This window comes from Bubalus kerabau, chromosome X (assembly GCF_029407905.1).
Source record: "Bubalus kerabau isolate K-KA32 ecotype Philippines breed swamp buffalo chromosome X, PCC_UOA_SB_1v2, whole genome shotgun sequence".
NCBI lineage: Eukaryota > Metazoa > Chordata > Mammalia > Artiodactyla > Bovidae > Bubalus > Bubalus kerabau.
Genome location: NC_073647.1, coordinates 47,197,415 through 47,217,293, shown reverse-complemented (window position 1 = coordinate 47,217,293; position 19,879 = coordinate 47,197,415). Strand labels below are relative to the sequence as shown.

The following is a 19,879-nucleotide window of genomic DNA, read 5'->3' as shown; positions in this document are numbered from 1 at the left end:
TGTACATCTTTCTTTTCATTGTATTCCCAGTCACGCCAGTCAACAGTGCTTAACTATATGCCCCTCCAACAGCTGCCACTTGATTGCATGTGCCGCATATATTTTAGCTAATATGTCAAAGCCAACAAGAATGTCAAAGCCAGCCCACCTGGAGAACTTCTTTGACATACCTTATCCTTACAGTGATTCTTATTCTATTCACAATGTAACAGAGCAGAGTGAGCACAGCCCTATGCAGTTAATAATTGATGTGTTTCATTTCACCCCACCCTGTTCCTAGGCAACAGGTGTAGCTCAGCCTTGCTTGGTGCCTCAGATGGCCCCATTCACAAGCAGCCAACTGTCAATGAGAGACCATTCGTTGTCCTGCTCAGCTACTGATCAGCACCACAGTGGGCCCTACCCCACAGTTACTGTCAAGATCGGAGTATTGGGGAAGTGATTAAGGAAGGGTGATATGGTGGTCATCAGCTGGAAAGTGAGAGAAGAGGCAGATTCAGGCATTCCTTTGGAGGGCCTGGAGAACACCCAGACTTGGGCCAGTGGGTGAGCTGGAGGTCCCAGGGAATTGACTGAGGATGAGATCTTGTAGTGCTCCAGAGCCATCACTATGGCCCTCCAGTAGCCTTGCCCCAGGCCTTGAGGAGTGGTGAAACTCTCCCCCATCTCTGACTCTGCAACCTACTAGCAGTGGCCATCTTCCTGGGCCTCAGTCTCTGAGAACTTGTCTCCTCACTTGGACAGCCTGAGGAGACAGGACCTATTGGGTTGGGTGTCTGGCTCCGTCAACGATGAGAGCTGGGCAGAATGTGGGAACCTTGCCCCTAAGGAGCTGCCAAATGAGATCTCTTTCTGCTTATCCAGGATGGGACATTTCAAGTGAAAGTTGTGCCTTGAGACTTTGCTCTCTCTTTACAGGGTAAGGATGACAGAAAATAATATTCATCTGGTAGAGATAGATAGGAACATTCTTACCTGACCATGACCTAACTTTGAGCACAAGGGATGTGACAATAAGAAGTCTGCAACAACTTACCACAACTCTCTCTGACATTTGCTTTTAAATATACTTAACTGAAAAACTTCATTTACTTTGAGTTCTTAGGGAAAGAACCACGCACATCTTTGTATGAATCTGTAATAAATCTTTCCCTGTTCCAAACTCTAACATTTAGTTTTGATATGCCTCATTCTGCATCAAGCACATGAATTTGCAATTTTGATAACAACCATACTGTCGAAGGGCTGATTTGGCCTCTTTTAAACAATATCAGAGACTGGCCAAGTGCACACAGTCATCCGTAACATACCCACTGACTAGGCTTGGCTAAACGATAGCCATGCTTCTCTCCTCTGAACTTCAGCTTCCCCCCATGCTTGAGCAAGCTCTAAGATTCAGACAATTCTGACTCCTTTAACAGCTCATTCTAAAAATCAGCTCACTAAAGAAAGAAACACTTCTTTTCAAACTGCTCCATCAGGCTGTCTGTTCATCCATCCCCACCTCTTTCCCCATCTCACACACATGACACACACACACACACACACACAAATTTACACACACACTCACATAGTTGCTGTGCACGCTCCTTATCTATCATGCTAACGAAATATCTTTTGCTGTTCCATTTTGAGACGCGTAAAGAACTTGTGTTCAAAGCATTCTCCCTATAGCCTTCAGTTCATTTCATTTGTTCAGTTGTGTCCGACTGTGTGCAACCCCATGGACTGCAGCACACCAAGATTCCTTGTCCATCACCAACTCCCAGAGCTTGCTGAAACTCAAGACCATTGAATCCCCGATGCCATCCAAACATCTCATCCTCTCTTATCCCCTTCTCCTTGGCCTTCATTCCTTCCTAGCATCAGGATCTTTTCCAATGAGACAGTTCTTTGCATCAGGTGGACAAAGAAGTGGAGTTGCAGCGTCACCGTCAGTCTTTCTAGTGAATAATCAGGACTGATACCACATGTCCATGGAGTGGTGGCTGCATGGGCTCAGGAGGGACTAGAGAAGCTACTCCACGTTCAAGGTCAGGAGTGGTGTCAGTGAGGAGATATACCTCGTCCAAGGTAAGTCGCAGTGGCTGCGCTTTGCTGGAACAGCCATGCAGAGATACCCCACGTCCAAGGTAAGAGAAACACACGTAAGATGGTAGGTGTTGCAAGACGACATTAGACGGCAGACACACTGAAACCATAATCACAGAAATCTAGTCAATCTAATCACATTAGAACCACAGCCTTGTCTAACTCAATGAAACTAAGCCCGGACCTGTGGGGCCTCTCAAGTTGGGCGGGTAATGGTGGAGAGGTCTGACAGAATGTGGTCCACTGGAGAAGGGAAGGGCAATCCACTTCTGTATTCTTCTCTCGAGATGCGCAAGAACAGTATGAAAAGACAAAACAATAGGATACTGAAAGAGGAACTCCCCATGTCAGTAGGTGCCCGATATGCTGCTGGAGATTGGTGGAGAAATAATTCCAGAAAGAATGAAGGGTTTGAGCCAAAGCACAAACAATACCCAGTTGTGGATATGACTGGTGACAGAAGAAAGGTGCAATGCTATGAGGAGCAATAAAGCATAGGAACCTGGAATGTTAAGTCCATGAATCAAGGCTATTTGGAAGTGGTCAAAGAGGAGATGGCAAGATTGAACGTCAACATTCTAAGAATCAGTGAACTAAAATGGAATAGAATGGGTGAATTTAACTCAGATGACCATTATATCTAGTACGGCGGACAGGAATCCCTCAGAAGAAATGGAGTAGCCATCATGGTAAACGAAAGAGTCCAAAATGCAGTAGCTGAATGCAATCTCAAAAACTATAGAATGATCTCTGTTCGTTTCCAAGGCAAAGCATTCAATATCACAGTAATCCAAGTCTATGCCCCAACAATCAATGAAAAAGAAGCTGAAGTTGAACGGTTCTATGAAGACTGAAAAGACCTTTTAGAACTAACACCCAAAAAAGATGTCCTTTGCATTATAGTGGACTGGAAAGCAAAAGTAGGAAGTCAAGAAACACCTGGAGTAACAGGAAAATTTGGCTCTGGAGTATGGAATGAAGCAGAGCAATGGCTAATAGAGTTTTCCAAAGAGAACACCCTGGTCATAGCAAACACCCTCTTCCAAAAACACAAGAAAAGACTCTACACATGGACATCACCAGATGGTCAACACTGCAATCAGATTGATCATATCGTTTGCAGCCAAAGATGGAGAAGCTCTGTACAGTCAGCAAAACAAGACTGGGAGCTGACTGTGGCTCGGATCATGAACTCCTTATTGCCAAATTCAGATGTAAATTGAAGAAAGTAGGCAAAACCACTAGAATATTCAGGTATGATGTAAATCCAATCCTTTATGATTATACAGTGGAAGTGAGAAATAGATTTAAGGGATTAGACCTGACAAATAGAGTGCCTGATAAACTATGGATGGAGGTTCATGTACATTGTACAGGAGACAGGGATCAAGACCATCCCCATGGAAAAGAATTGCCAAAAAGCAAAAGGGCTGTCTGGGGAGGCCTTACAAATAGTTGTGAAAAGAAAAGAAGTGAAAAGCACAGGAGAAAAAAAATATATAAGCATGTGAATGCAGAGTTCCAAAGAATAGCAAGAAGAGATAAGAAAGCCTTCCTCAGTGATCAATTTAAAGAAGTAGAGGAAAGCGACGGAATGAGAAAGACTAGACATCTCTTCAAGAAAATTCGAGATAGCAAGGGAGCATTTCATGCAAAGATGGGCTCAATAAAGGACAGAAATGGTATGGACCTAACAGAAGCAGAAGATATTAAGAATAGGCGCAAATAGTAACCAGAAGAACTGTACACACACACACACAAATCTTCATGACCCAGATAATCATGATTTTGTGATCACACACCTCGGGCCAGACATCCTGGAATGTGACGTAAAGTGGGCCTTAGAAGCATCACTAGGAATAAAGCTAGTGGAGGTGATGAAATTTCAATTGAGCTATTTTAAATTCTGAAAGATGATACAGTGAAAGTGCTGCACTCAATATGCCAGCTAATTTGGAAAACTCAACAGTGGCCACGGGACTGGAAAATGTCAGTTTTTACTCCAATTCCTAAGAAAAGACAATGCCAAAGAATGCTCAAACTACCACTCAATTGCACTCATCTCACATGCCAGTAGAGTAATTCTTAAAATTCTCCAAAGAAGGCTTCAGCAATATGTGAATCATGAACTTCCAGAGGTTCAAGCTGGTTATAGAAAAGGCAGAGGAATCAGAGATCAAATTGCCAACATCCACTGGATCATGGAAAGAGCAATAGAGTTCCATAAAAAAATATCTATTTGTGCTTTATTGACTATGCCAAAGCCTTTGACTGTGTGGATCACAGTAAACGGTGGAGAATTCTGAAAGGGATGGGAATACCAGACTATCTGTCCAGCCTCCTGAGAAACCTCTATGCAGGTCAGGAAGCAAAAGCTAGAACTGGACAAGGAACAACAGACTGGTTCCAAGTAGGAAAAAGAGAACATCAAGGCTGTATATTGTCACTCTGCTTATGTAAATTATATGCAGAGTGCATCATGAGAAACGCTAGGCTGGAGGAAGCACAAGCTGGAATCAAAATTGCCAGGAGAAGTATCAATAAGCTCAGATATGCAGAAGACACCACTGTTATGGCAGAAAGTGAAGAAGAACTAAAGAGCCCCTTGATGAAAGTGAAAAAAGAGAGTGAAAAAGTTGGCTTAAAGCTCAACATTCAGAAAGCGAAGATCATGGCATCTGGTCCCATCACTTCATGGGAAGTGGATGGGGAAACAGTGGAAACAGTGGCTGAGTTTATTTTTCTGGGCTCCAAAATCTCTGCAGATGGTGACTGCAGCCATGAAAGTAAAGGAAGCTTAGTTCGTGGAAGTAGAGTTATGACTAGCCAAACAGCATATTAAAAAGCAGAGACTTTGTGGGAGAGGGTGGGGTGATTTGGGAGAATGGCATTGAAACATGTACAATATCATATATGAAACGAATCGCCAGTCCAAGTTCGATGCATGATACAGGATGCTTGGGGCTGGTGCACTGGGATGACCCAGAGGGATGGTACGGGGAACGAGGTGGGAGGGAGGTACAAGAGGAGGAACACATGTACAACTGTGGCAGGTTCATGTTGAGGTATGGCAAAACTAATACCATATGTAAAGTAATTAACCTCCCATTAAATTAAATAAATGTATATTAAAAATAAAAAATAAAACCCAGAGACATGACTTTGGCAATAAATGTCTATGGTATTTCCAGTGGTCAGGTATGGATTGAGAGTTGGACTATGAAAAAGCTGAGTGCCAAAAATTGATCCTTTTGTACTGTGGTGTTCGAGAAGACTCTTGAGAGTATCTTGGACTGCACGGCGATCCAACCAATCCATCCTAAAGGATATCAGTCCTGAGTGTTCATAGGAAAGACTGATGTTGAAACTGAAACTCCAATATTTTGGCTACCTGATGCGAAGAGCTGACTCATAAAGACCCTGATGCTGGGAAATATTGAGGGCAGGAGGAGAAGGGGACAACAGAGGAAGAGATGGTTAGATGGCATCACCAACTCATTGGACATGGGCTTGGGAGGACTCCGCGAGTTGGTGATGGACAGGGAGGCCTGGTGTGCTGCGATTAATGGTGTTGCAAAGAATCAGACACGACTGGAAACTGAACTGACTTCCTCTCAGTCTTTCAGGGGAGACCAGTCCTTCTGTCTTCCCATTTGTCTCTGCCTCTCTGCATTTAAGTACATCAATTATCTATGATGGTCTTGAAGGGGTGATCTTGTGGGGGAACATCACTGTACAGTCTGTACCATAGTCAGTGGGTGGTGGGGGTTAAGGTGGGGCTGGATTTGATGGACCACAAGTCACATCTTGCCTTAGGGTGTGCCAGCACCTATGGCTGGGAAGTTCAGTGGTATCACGTCTGAAGCCAGATGTGAGGCAGAGACTTCCTTTTCCTAAGTGGCTTTCACTGTCCTATTGGGGGCAGGGTGGGATCCCAAGTTTCTGGAGCAGAAGCCCTGAATGTCAGGCCACATCTGGCTGTGATCCCTCAAGTATGTACACTCCCCTCTCCCAGCACTGCAACCCTTGCCACAGAGGGACAAGAGGAGCATGTTCTGGTTAGAAAAATAACAAAAGGAACAAATCTCTAGGCTGGCTGGTTCCAGGCTACCTCCAACGCGCCATCTGTTCCATCATCATCAGTAGCGTCTCCTGCCCTGCTTAAACATACCTTCTGGTCTGAGACCTCTTGCTCCCTCACAGCTGGTCACTACCCTGCAAGTCCCCATAGGGGAGGGTCCAGGACATGCCAGGGGAAAGGGGGCACTACAAGAAAGCCCCAAGAGGACCACCCACCCTGTGGGTGGTGGCCTGTGGGGGCCTCACAGTGTCCATCCCTCCTACCAGCACAGAAGGCCCAAGTCTGTGCCACAATCTACTCCCGAGTTGTCCCTCCATTTCTCTCACAGGGGCTCCAGGAACCAGCAGGGGAAGGCAGATGTCTGAGGCCCGAGTCCATAGGTCAGAGAGCTGAGGAGGTCCAGGCAGTGCCAAGAGTCAAGGTGAGTTGGCTACCCTGAGTGTGCACCAGGGACTCCACAACCCAGAACAGTGGGGACCCCAAAAGGCCCTAATCCTCCCCACCATGTCAGCCCCACAACCTCAAGCTGTGCTGCCTGCACACTGGTGAGCCACCTCACATCCTGCTTCAGATAGCCAGGGGTTAGGCTGCTTAGGAGGAGCTCTTCTATGAGGCCTGAGAGCACCCCTCAAGGGGAGACTTGTAAGTGGCCTGAGTCAGACCGCCCAGGGTGGGTTTCTCACCTGAGGATGCTCACAACCACCCTCTCCCGCAGGCCCAGGATCCCCATCTGTCCCCCTGCCTCACTCCTGTCTGCACCTCAACCCTGGTCATCATGCAAGGGATGCATGAGCTCTGCCAGCCTGAGAGAGTCTTTCAGGATCCAAGAAAGGAAGAGGGCCTGATGGAGGCACAGTTCATTTGAGGTGAGGAGAAGGAGGTGGAGGAGGAGGATGAAGAGGAGCAGAACGTGGAGAAGGAGGAGCAGGACCAGCAGCAGCAGCAGGTGGAGGGAGGAGGAGCAAGTAGAGGAAGGAGATGCAGCTACCTTCTCCTTCTCCGGGTCTGGGGTACCCTGGAGGAAGTGGCTTCTGCTGCAACACACAGTCCCCCCCCAGAGCCCTCTGGGTGTCTGGCCCTCTCCCAATGCCATGACTGCTACTCCGCGGAGCCAATATGAAGAGCATGGCCTCAGCAGGCAAGATGAAGTGCTAAGCACCTCACGTGACCAGGAAGATGCCAGATCCTGGCTCTGAGATGCCCTGCGGGTGAAGAAGAATGAGTTGGTGCAATTCCTGCTTAGCAAGTGTCTTGCCAAGGAGCCGATCACAAAGGCAGAAGTGCTGAACAGTGTGCTCAAAGATTACCAGGAGCATTTCCTGGTGGTCTTCGGTCAAGCCTCAGAGTATTTGCAGCTGGTCTTTGGCTTGGAGGTGAAGGAGGTGGACCCCAGTGAGCACACCTATATCCTGGTCCCCTCCCTGGGCCTCACCCTCAGTGAGATGCTGAGTGATGGGCAGAGGTTGCCCAAGGCCGGCCTCCTGGTGGTGATCCTGTGCCTGATCGCTGTGGAGGACGGGCATGCCCCTGAGCAGGAGATCTGGGGAGCACTCAGCAGGATGAGGGTGTGTCTCGGTAAGAACACTTCATCTATGGGGAGCCCAGGGAGCTGCTCACCCAAGTGTGGGTGCGGGAGGGGTACCTGGTGTACCGGCAGGTGCCTGATGATGACCCTGCTTGCTACGAGCTCCTGTGGGGTCCCCAGGGCTATGTGGAGACCAGCAAGTTTAAAGACCTGGAATATCTGGAGAGAGTTGGTTGAAGTGGTCCCAGCTCCTTCCAACCCCTCTGCAAAGGCTGCGAGGGAGGAGGAAAGAGGACTCTGAGCCAGAGCAGCAGCCAGGCTCCTTCCCGGCCCATGTCCAACAGCTTGTCCTAGGGGGCAGGAAAGGAGGCTGATTCTTCCCTTTGATATTGAAGAGGAAACAGTCAGCCTTTTCAGCAGTGAAGGTCCGGGCCCGTTGGGGGAACCCGGTGTGTGGCATCTTTGTGTTCCTGTTCTCTACAATGACATGGAGGCTCATCTCTGTTTTCTTTAGGAATTTTTCAAATGTTATTCCTTTTTATAGAAGACAATGCATCCCAGTATCTAACTATGTCAATGACGTTGATCATCACACTGTGTTTGTACTCAACCAGTTCAAGATGAAGAGTTTTCCTGTTCTGTAAGAGAGAGTAGGAGCACTTCCATTTTATTCTGTGGTCCTGCACAAGATAACATGGAATTAGAATTAGAATGATTTTGGAAATGTGAATTTATTTAGCAGTGATATAGTTGGTGGAAAAATTAGAAAATAAAAAGTGATAGTAGTGAATTCTTGCTTCTTATACCTTGGGTGTGTTCATTTGGTACAGCTAAGGGATCTCAGTTTATGTGGATTTTCCTGGGTTATCAAAAGAAGTAGCAATTCATCTGAGTCAAGCAGCCCCCTCCTCACTGGCACATTTATTGAAAAGACCTTTATGGAGCCTCCGCTCCATGAAAGGCCCTTTGTTAGCAGTGGGGACACTGGGAGAAGCAGGACACTCCCATACCTAGAGCGATTGTCTAGGAGCCACATTCACACGAGGTGCATCATGGGAGGGAGGGGAAATGGGACATTGCTGTAAGGTGTCCTTTTGGCTCTTGAATAAAGCCCAGAGAGATCTCTTTTTGGGGCAGCATGGAAGGGGTCCTAGCTCTTGTCACTTTGCTGCTGACCACAAGGATGGCACAGGTGTTTTCTACCCATTATCTGCTAGGAATCCCGAAAAACTCCCATCTCACTCCCTTGAAGTGATGCCCAGAAATCCACGGACTGACCCTCTCTTTCCTGGTTCTGGGGGCCCAGAACTCAAGGTGTTAACTAGCTTTCAATTATCTTCATTGTAATTGGGCATTGTAATCAAAGACTCTACATTTATTGGTGCTGCAATGACGGAAGGTAAGTGTTTGGATGCAAGACCACCTGGGACACATGCAAAGAGTGGTTCCTGCTTCTCTTTCCTGGAGCTGCTTGGGTCCTGCTGGAACACTCCTCCACACCCAAATTTTACAGGCCCTCTAACTGGAAATGGGCCTTTCTGGGTAGCCCATACAATGAAGAATCTGTTTGCATTGTGGGAGTCCTGGGTTCAATCCCTGGGTCAGGAAGATCCCCCTGGAGAAGGGCATGGCAACTCACTCCATTATTCTTGTCTGGAGAATTCCATGGACAGAGGACCCTGGCAATCTATAGTCAATGGAGTTGTAGAAACAGATATGACTGAGCAACTAACACTATGGTCCACTACAGTCTAAGTGGAAAAGTTTCTTAGTTTTATTTATGAAACATCCTGTTTGGCTAATTAGGAATTCCACATCCTATTGAGGTGCATATTCTCTAACCTTCCCTGGACCACAAAGTAGCCAAACCCATCCAGTGGACAGTGGAGGATTTTCTGGGGGCAACAGTGTGAAAGATTCCTGCCCTGTTATCACAGGGTCAACTGTTGCCAGGCCCTGCGAGCTCTGTCTCATCCCTTATGTCCATACTGCAACCCAATACACGGGGCTCCTCACACCCGCTCGCCTCCCACATGAAGAACTGAGGCCACGGGGCTTGGCCATCTTCCCAGGATCACGTGCTAGTGAGGGCTGCAGTGGGCTCAGAGCCCTGTTCTCTATTCCTCTGAAGCCCCCACCTTTCCCACCCACCACAGGCCATGACCTGACCTTGCGACTTCTCATACCTTCCTCTTCTCAGTGCTAAATGATGCGTCTGAGGTGACAAAAATCAGGCCTGTGGAAGGAAGGGGACAAGGAGAATCAGAAGCCCTGTGGGGCTGCTCTGTGCTTTGCTGAGAACTGACTCTGCTCGGGGCCGGCATCTCTGTCCAGTCCCAGCGCCTCCAGCCTGAGGGTGGTGCCCTGTCCCTGCTGCTGCCATGGGGCCTGCTGCCCAACTGAACCTGCCAGGCTGACCAGCTCATCACTGAGCAGGAGGGAGGGAAAGCCTGACTGTATGGTCCCAGTTCCCACTGGGATAAGACCCTACAGGAGGTTCCTCCGATATGGGAGGGAAGGGAACACAGGTGGATCCCTGAGGCTCCAGGTCTCCCAAGCTGCAGTGAGGGAGCGGAGCAGTTGGAGGGCCTTTGGGCTGGGGAAACCACGGGGTGGACACTAAGCATAGGGGCAGGAGAGTGAGCTAGAGAAAGGCAGGCCTTGGACGTCAGGAGAGCTTGTGTGCGCACAACACAAGTGTCCCGAGCCACGGCTGACAAAGACCCCCTTGGCGACACACAAACACACTGCCAAGGCCTGGGTGCTTCCTGGAGGAGGGGCCCAGAAAAGGCAGCTCCCTCAGGACCCAGGGGGTGAGGAGGGGAACAAAGCGTGGGAGGGAGCAAGAAAGACCAGCTAGTCAGGCTGCCCACAGATACCAGGACCTTCTGTCACCTTCAGAGGAGCCACCAGAGGCCCCCACCAACGTTTATAGCCTCCAGAGTCATGTCCCAGTCAGATGAACTGGCTGGAAGCAAAGCTTTGTCAACCTGCTTTTAAGCAGAAAGGCCATGAAGAAGCCCAAGTCGAAGCCTGAATCTCATCCATGCCGCCAGTCATTAGGCAGAAAGGCCTCTGGGAGAGCTTCTTCCACACCCTCTTAGCTCACCCCTTTCAGATACCAGGCTATGGTCCTCACACAGGGAAAATGATCCTGCTACTGGCAGAACTGGGAGACAATGCCCTAGGGTCCTCAAATACGGGCCTTTCCAAGGTACCAGTCTGTTTCCTACACAGTGATTTTCAAGAACAGTGGCCCACAAATACCAGAGAACACGCATCTCCAGACCCACTGCTCTACTTCCCACATGTGGTAAAGACCAGTGACTCACTCAGGTTTCATCCAGTCCCACACCTGGATTCTCATACTTTTTCAAATACAGGTTGACGAGGGCTTCCTTTGGTCACATCTAGCTCAACAACTTAGACATGTTCCTTGGAGTGAGTGTGTAAAGGAGGGCCCTTGAAAAGCACCTAACCCATAAAATCATTCGATGGGCCTGCCATCTGGGTAACAGAGAACAGGTCCACAGTGGTGGTGGGGACAGGGTCAGGGGTGGGGAAGATCAGAGCTGGCCTTGGAGAGGACCAGTGAAGTGGCTGTTTTCAAAAGAACTGGCTGTACCTTGAGCCCCCAATCAAGTCCTTCAAAGGGAAGGTACCCAAAGTGACCCAAATTGGACATGGATTGCCAGGACCAGGGGTAGCAGAAGCCCAACCACCCCACTGAGGAAAGGAAACAGGGCTTTTGAAACAGCCTGCAGGGAGGCTGAGTCTGAGGCTCTGGGAAGGGGATGGGAAAAGCACATGCAGGTGTTCCCAAAGTGAATACTCTTGGGCCACCAGAGTGGTGTTTATGGGAAAAATTGGAAACTGAAGAGAACAGTCTGTCATCTGCAGTGGGATGATACCTGTGGGTGGGCAGAGCTCAGGAGGCTGTGAGCTCAGCGGAGCACCTAGCTTTGCCCTCCCACACGACATCCTGGGGAATCTGTGTCTCAGGTGCTTGGGAACAGTCAAGTGGAATATGAGGTCACACCACTATGTTTGAGCACAGCCCTACTATGGGGAGAGCTTGACCTGGGGGGCGGTGGGGGCAAGAAAACAGGACTCTGACTTTGGGGCCAAATGAGCGGGACCAGCCAACCAGCAGCACCAGCCAGAAGACAACAAAGCTAGAAGAGGGGGAAGGATGGGGGAGCCACTAACTCAGGTAAGGCAAATCAGCTTGCTACGGACCCCATCTTCTGGGGGGGACAGTCACCAGAGGCATATCTGACTCCTGGGATCTCTCTTGGTGGTAGCAGACCTAGGACTCGCTAGGGCCTGGCCCTTCAGCAGAAGCCAGCCACAGGCCTGTATGTTGTTAGTGAGGGGAGTGAAGTTAGGCACACATTTGTCAACCCAGCGAGGGCCTGGCCCCTGAAACAATGTGCCTGGCAGCAGAAGGGAGCCCTTGTAGGCAACCTGAAAAATACTTTTCTGTACTGTCAGACAACAGCCAAGCTGGGGATCCCATTTCCATCCCCAGACCCCCTCCCCCACACAGGTCCAGGGCTGCCTCTCCACATAACCTCTGTGACATCATGAAACAGTTAAGGAAGCTGACCACTTAATTGGCTGCCTGTCCCAAGACCCAGATTCTAGAATCTCCAGAGAGTATTTATGGGGCACCCCGACCATGGTCTGAGGCCCGTTTTCCCTGGGCACTCGCTGCTTGGATAGATAATGCTCCTTAGCTAGACTGGCTCCATGGCTAGTCAGAGTTGCCATGAGTCACGGGCAGCCCTGCTGATCCTATCAACTGACTGGGAGCCTGCAGCAGGGGACACCCGTGATTCCTCCCCAGATCCAACCCTGGATTCAGGGGAGGCTTTGGAGAAGAAGGGTGACCAGCCCAAGAGCCCAGATCCAGGCCTCCATGACAATCTGCACCCACAGGGCCAGAAACCAGAAATGGCCAAGGAGGAAGAGAACAACGCCATCCTTGGGCTGTCCTTCCCCAGGAAGCTCTGGAGGATTGTGGAGGATGCAGCCTTCACCTCTGTGCACTGGAACAATGAGGGAGATACAGTGGTCATCGAGGCAGATCTCTTCCAGATGGAGGTACTCCAGTGCAGAGGCATGGACAAGAACTTCGAGACAGACAGCATCAAGAGCTTCATCCATGAACTGAACCTGTACGGGTTCAGGAAAGTCCGGCCTTCAAGTCACTCTGCAGGGAAGAAGCTCCTGGTAACGTAGAAAGCCCTTTTGGGGAGACTAGACTAGATGAGCTGAGTGCTGGATGGGTTTCATTTCCCAGGAGAATGTTGTTCTCATGAGAGGGTGGTTAAGGAAAGAAGAGAAAGCAGGATCTGTTGTGTTCCACCACCCCTCTTAGACAGGATCCATGGGGGTGACTCCAGACACTGAGGGGCCACTTGATGTCAGGGAGGGCCAGTAACACCTCAAGTGAAGACGGCCCTTGGCGAGCTCTAGGGAGCGACATGCTAGGGCCTCATAAGCTGCCAGGAATGAAGAGATCTTGTCTTCATACTTAGGCATGGCCTGGACTGTTGTGGGGAGGAGGGTGGTGAGGAAGGGCTCTTCTCCCATCTCATGCCTAAAGTGATTCATTTCCTTTCAGATCTATCGAAACTCCAATTTTCAGAGAGCCAAGCCTCTCCTTTGCAGAACATCCAGAGGAGAGGCAACCCCAGAACAACTTCTCAGCCTGCCACTGGCACAACAACAACTCCAAAGAGAAAGAAGCGAGTGGTGGCAACCAGACACTCTCTTCAATTCCACCACAACGAGTTCACCCAAAAGGCTGGCAACAAAGTCCAGAAGGGGATGCCAACTGCTCGCAGAACCCCCAGCCAGTGCTCATTTGTGTTTTCTGACCTTTGGTCTGTGGGCAGTGTAGCCAAGTGGGATGGGGGAAACCATCTCCCCATTGAGCAGAGCAGCCCCAGCAGGGCAGCTGGAGATGGCACATCCAGCAATGCCATATCTGTGCCCTCGGCTACTGCTGAAAGGGACAGCCCAGGGAAACTGCCCGAGAGCCCCCCGGTGTACCCAGATTACATATCGGTGATGACTTTGTACAACACCTGTTACTCCATCCTGATGGCGGGCCTTTTAGTCATGGCACCAGATGAGGCCCCTGAGGTGGAGGATGAACAGGGAGTATCCTAAGATTATAAGTGTGCCCTCTGTGAGCAGCTCAAGAACAAGCCCAATCCCTGAGCTGCCAGATCCCTAGGGACACTCAAAAGCACTCTCTTATAATTAAAAATAGATTTCTGGCTCTAATAAAGTCAAGAAAACTCCATTGGAGTAAATAAACAATCAAACGAGAATGTTCTTTCTATCTGTCCATTGTATTCACACATGGCACAGGGTGAGCTCGAAGAGGCTGGAAGCCCATGCCCCAGGCAATCTTCAGTCTTGTCCCCATGGTCCATTTTCATCTGAAACAGCAGCATTTCACAGGCTCATCCAAGGGTCTGACCCATGAGCCGAGTGCTGAGGGGAACCCAGGATGGACTGGTCCCTGGGCCTTGCCTGATGCTCAGCAGATGGCTCAGCTGGGCTCCTGACCTTGGGTGTGTCACCTTCCATGAGTCATACACCCTGAAGCAGAAGAGGCTCCTCAAGGATCCCCCAGTGATGCCACAAGTTTCTGATCAGCAGCTGAGCATCCCAGCTCCTTATCCAGGGGCCTCCTCAAGAGGCTCACTGGAAAGCAGGGTCACCCCAGCCACTAAGTGCCTTGCAAACGCATTACCCCAAAGCCAAAGACAAGTACAAGGTTTCCACAAGGTGAACACCAGCCCTTGTCACTCTGCCCTCACGGCTGTATTTAGAAGCCTATCTTTACTGGATGCTTGGGGCTGGTACACTGGGACAACCCAGAGGGATGGTATGGTGAGGGAGGAGGGAGGAGGGTTCAGGATGGGGAACACACGTATACCTGTGGCGGATTCATTTTGATATTTGGCAAAACTAATACAATTATATAAAGTTTTAAAATAAAATAAAATTAAAAAAAAAAAAAAAAGAAGCCTATCTTTGGATGTGACGCGGCCAGGCACTGCCTCCAACACACATAATTTGAGAGCCAAGGAACACTTTACAGTAGGAAAAGTGTAACATGCAAGGACAAACCACGGCCTGTTTCTGGGCTTGCAGGCCTCTCTGCCTGCTTATGCTCAGCCCCGCCCCCGGCCTTCCCCTATCACCCACTGGACACTGTTCCAACATTAGGAATTTGGACCTGAACAGAGGGAAAAACACTAACCAGTTTCCGAACAACACATTTCTCTCAACCACCCAGACTCAGCAGGGCCAAAATAAGTGGCAACACCATCAATTCATAGAGTTCAGAGTCCTGGAGTCTCTCGCTGAGTCCAGAGCAGCATCAAGCAAGGGGAGTCCCTGCCCCCAGCCCCGCACCAACTGGGCACTGCAGTGCAGGGCCAATTCAAACACAACCAGATGGGCAAGTCCAGAGCGTGGTACTGACTGCATGGTATTACCCTGTGCTGGTCTCTTGGTCACTTTCCTCTCGAAAGCCCAGTCTGGACAGGCCTCCTGCCCAAAGGGGATCAGGTGCTGGGGGATGTCCACCTGGAAGATATCCTTCCTGCCTCTCCCAGGGACGGGCTGCAACAGCCAGCGGGGGTTGGCCAGCACAGTCATGTACTTCTGTTGCAGGTTGGGTAGCAGGGCTTGATTCTCCAGCCCCTGCACCTGGTTGGGACCAAGGTTTTCTAGGCACAGCAAAGTGCCCCCAATGACCACAAGACCTGCGTGCAAAGACAGGACACAGAATGAGAACAAGGTCATTCAAAGTTGCACCTTCTTGAGACTAAGACTGTATCATAGAGGGAACCTGAGGTGAACTGGGTCCTCTGGCTGAGGGCTCACCACAGCAAAGGGAACTCGGGGCGAGGCCAAGCGAGGGAGGGTGTGAAATGAAATGGAGAGGCCTGGTGCTCCAGGAACCCACCAGGACATGGGCAGCTTTCAGTCTGCCCACTGCAGGCCGCAGGGACAGAGCATGAGGTCCCCAGCGGGGGCCAGCAGACATCAGGTCCCCAAGGGATTTACCAGCAGACAGGTGTTGCTGTGGGGCCTTATCCCTGGAGAGTCAGGGGACTTGTTCAGGCCCAGCTTCAGGCGATGTGGGGATGGAACCTAGGCTGGGTGCTTCACAACATCTCATGGTCTCTGCCAGGCACACAGACACAGATGTGGGGACACACACATACACACAGACAATTGCCATGTGCAGTCCTGGATGCGACTCTGCCTCAAGCACAAACGGGGACTGAGGCCCAGAGTGGTGATCAGGCACCTTGTGCCACCAGTTCCCAGCCCATGGACCCTTGCTGTCCCTCTGAAGAAACCTCAGCCCCCACGCCCAACCCCACCAACTAGTTCAACAGAAAACAAACAAGTACTACCCACCTGAGATCCAGGGCAGTGCCAGGGCCCATGTGGGCAGCATGGGGCAGGGTGTCACTTACCCACGATCACTCCATGGCCGAACTTTTCCCCAGCAAGGCCTGGATCTGGGTGGGGCTCATTCTGATCCTCCGCTCCAGCAGCTCCCACTAGGCCGAGTCTTTCCAGTCCTGGTACACCATGTGGATGGCCAGGGTACAGTGCCGGTGACCATGTAGCACGGGCCACCATGGCATCTCCAGGTTCTTGACACCGTTTAAAACGAAACCCGCATAAGGCTGTTGGAAGAACAGATAGCCGAACTTCATGTCCCAGGGCTCCTAGGGCTCCCAGGGCCTCATGTGGCTGCGCAAACACAAAACCACAAAGGTCAGGAGTGTGATTCAGTGGCCTGCAAGCTCACAGCCCTGGGCTGGACCTCAGCCCCATGAGCCGGAGCATCCTCCAAATCTGCTGACACAGAATGCAGGGGTCAGAGTGAGCTGGCTCATTCCATTCGTCTCCACACAGTCCACTGATAGGGGGGTGGTGACCCAGAGGACCCATCCATTACATGCAGTCTGTGGGGAGGTCAGCAAGGAGGGTGGGACAGTGGGAGAGAGGCACAAGGTGAGTTCCAAGACAGAGAGCCCTGAAACCCTGTGACCACTGAAGAGGGAGGGCAAGCCTCCTGGTTTCACAGCCCAGAGGGCTCTGGTCCTCTCCCGGCACAGACAGGCATTGTCCTGGGCTTGGCTTCCCCCACTCCCTGCCACCACCCCACCCTTCAGCTCCACAACCCCATCACTGCCCATGCTCTGCAGATCCCCCATCTTAGCCCAGGGATGCTAAGGGCATATCCATGCTAACCAATCTGGACTCGGCCCTGGGGCAACCTGGACCTCAGATGGCCCTGCCAGGTGTCTTCCCCATGCCTATGGGAGCCACTTTCCTCCTAGTCCTTCCCATACCACTGCCTCCACTGTCAGCAGATGCCCCGGCCCCTGCCCAGAGCCTCGGGAAAGAACCAAGGAGAACAGAAACTAATGGGATGGGTGCACTCCATGTCATTACCAGGGCCTGGGATGGCACCATTCAGGTATCACAGAATTCAGACCTCAAATAATACACTAGGTTACCATCACCTCATTCAATGGCTGAGGTGGCACTGAGGCATAGACTGCAGGGGACCTGAACACACACATTTCCATTTGCACTTCTTTCCCTGTACCTGGATGGGGGTCCCCGTTCACTGGAGGGAGCTGGAGGCAGAGGAGCAGAGCCATGAGCCTGAACCTCAGCAGGGTCTCAGCACCTCGCAAGGGGCCTCCATTTCCACATGGCTATGAGGACAGGAACAAGGTCCCAGGGGCACCCAACCCAGGGCCTTTTAGGCCTTTCCTTCATTTCGCACAGCAGAGCCACAGTTCTCACAGGCCCACAAGGTCCCACATGATCTGGCTCCTACCCTACTGGCCTGCTCTCCTCGCCCCTGGATTCACCTCCGGTAGCCATGAAGGCCATCCTTCCATCCTTGGAACATTCCAGTGTGTTCCTACCTCAGACCCTTTGCAGGGTGTGAGGACTCACATCGCACCTCAGTGTGACCTTACAGACAAAGGAAAGGTCTTCACAGAGCTGATGGGGGTCAAGTGAGCTCATTAGGATGGACCCTCCTCTAACAGGATGGCTGTCCCCATACAAAGGACATATTTAGAGACAGACAGGAACATGGGGAAACTGGGGTGAAGAGGAAGGCGGAGCTCTCCAAGCCCAGACACACCCACCAAGGCCAGCAATGCCCTGGAAGTGAGGGGGGAGACATAGGACAGACTCCACAGCCCTCATGAGAGCCAACGTCAGCTGACATCTCGACCTCGGCTGCCGAGCCTTCTGAACCAACACGGTTCCTAGTATGAGCCACCCGGTGCAATCCTGATGTGACTGCTGGCAAATGAAGCCAGAGGGTCAGCTCTGTCGGGACATCTCTCCACAGGGGTAAGGGGGGAGTGGGGGATGGCTTCTCCACTCCTGGCACCTCGAGCACACTCCTCCACGTCTGCAATATTCATGTGTCTGTTTTCACCCTTACACGGTGTCTGTTTACACCTCCCATTGTCGGGGGTCCCAGAATTTACTGATGCTTCCCTCCTGATCGAAGGGAAGGGAAAACTCATTCTGCCAATATAGCCACTCCATGTGACCACACACTCACTGAAGAACCATGCAGGAAGCGGCCCAGTGCACATGGCACACACCCGAGGTGCTGACACAGGCCAGCAAATGGCCTTCCACAAAGGCTTCCCCTGTTTCCACTCCACCAACCACAGGCAAGGGGGTCATGTCCTCCTGCACTGCCTGGTCCCAAGCATCATCATTCGGTTGAACATTTGCCCATGTGCTGGGTGACAAAGGGTTACACTGTTCATTGGGTCTGGCTTGGTTACAAGGCTGGCCCTTGGGACTTTGCCATTGCTAAGTCTTCTACTAGGGTATGTGACTGGATTCCATGCTTGCCCAGTTTGTGCCATTCAGTATCTCAGCCAACCCAACCCCTTCCTCCTGAGAGCCTCTGAATCTCACCTGTGTGGGTGGAATCCCTGAGCAAGAAGTAGCTGTAAGCACTCCTATGGCCTGAAGCAGAAGGTGCCTGCTTGGTGGCCAGAGGAGAAAACACTCTTCTGTTTGCTTGACTGGGCATCTTCACCTGCACGAGGACCAGAGGAACAGGGAGAAAGTCACCAGTGACAATACAGCAATCTTGGACAACAAGCCACCACCGTCTTCTCCTTACTGGGGGCCTCAGACAACGGGGTGCCAGGAGGGCCCAACTCATGAGAAACACACGTGCAGGTTCCCTCAGGGTGGGTTCTGCTCATCACAGCAGCTGGCCTGTCCTCACCGGGCTGGGACAGGGACCCCACAATGTCTCAGTCTGCAGCACATAAACCCATACCCCAGGAGTGATTGTGATTTACAGCCCAGGAGACCCTGCAAAGAACAAGAGAAAATGACTCCTCCCCTCACACTGCCACTCTGGAAGGATCTGGGAGCCGCAACAGTCAGTGGGCCGCCCTCCATGGACTCCTGGTTGGGCCCCACCAGGAGGGGAACTGTGGACAAGCAGCTGAGCCCTGCAGGGTCGGGGTGAGGGGGGTGACTTCCAGCGGGAGGGTGGGGCTAGCGTTAGGTCATAGTCCAGGGGCGGGGTAAGAGGTTGGATGGCAGGTCTGGGGCATCTTCCCATGTGTTCCAGGGCATTGCTGGGATGCACATGTGGAAAGAAAGCAGTGGTGGGGGGGGTACTGTGGCTGTGGAGGGGGACAGAAGGTCCCGCTTGGCCTCCTGGCAGGCACTCCTGGTCCCAGAACCTGGAAACCCCTGCCTGGAGGTACCATCTACGCACGAGGCAGGTCCAGCCTTCCTGCAAGCAGAGTGAGTCGTGGGCACTTTGGGATGGTTGGGCTGCGGCCACCAGGCAGGACAGTGGTCTGCCACTAGGACCGAGACAGCTGGCTGGCTTCAGTTGCATCCTGCCCACAAACACTGACACTTGTCATTTCCGGTGTGTATGGCTGCCATTACTCACATAGGCACGCAGTTACATAGACACACAAGTACGAACAAAGGTGCATTCCCTCACTGGCCCTGTCCGCTAGGAGACAAACTAAGATCCGTCACACTCTGAGGCACCTGGAAGGTCAGGCTGCGAGGAGCCTCCAGACCAGCAGCCTGAAGCAGGACTCAGA

At 51.2% G+C, this 19,879-nt stretch overlaps 2 protein-coding genes and 1 pseudogene across 2 annotated transcripts; 2 read left to right on the top strand and 1 right to left on the bottom strand.

The window, feature by feature from the left end:
- The first annotated feature begins 457 nt into the window (after nucleotides 1-457).
- On the top strand, nucleotides 458-7,934 carry LOC129639987 (melanoma-associated antigen 9-like). Its single transcript, XM_055565269.1, is given in 4 exon segments — nucleotides 458-478; nucleotides 6,501-6,593; nucleotides 7,387-7,747; nucleotides 7,750-7,934. Coding segments are annotated over 4 exon segments (660 nt in total).
- Nucleotides 7,935-12,449: 4,515 nt separating this feature from the next.
- On the top strand, nucleotides 12,450-13,877 carry LOC129639086 (heat shock transcription factor, X-linked member 3-like). The gene is made up of 3 exons (XM_055563976.1): nucleotides 12,450-12,932; nucleotides 13,327-13,376; nucleotides 13,433-13,877. The coding sequence occupies exons 1-3, from the start codon at nucleotides 12,450-12,452 to the stop codon at nucleotides 13,875-13,877; spliced, it is 978 nt and encodes a 325-aa protein (XP_055419951.1).
- Nucleotides 13,878-15,050: 1,173 nt separating this feature from the next.
- On the bottom strand, nucleotides 15,051-16,459 carry LOC129639986 (EOLA-like protein; annotated as a pseudogene).
- Between the last annotated feature and the right edge of the window lie 3,420 nt (nucleotides 16,460-19,879).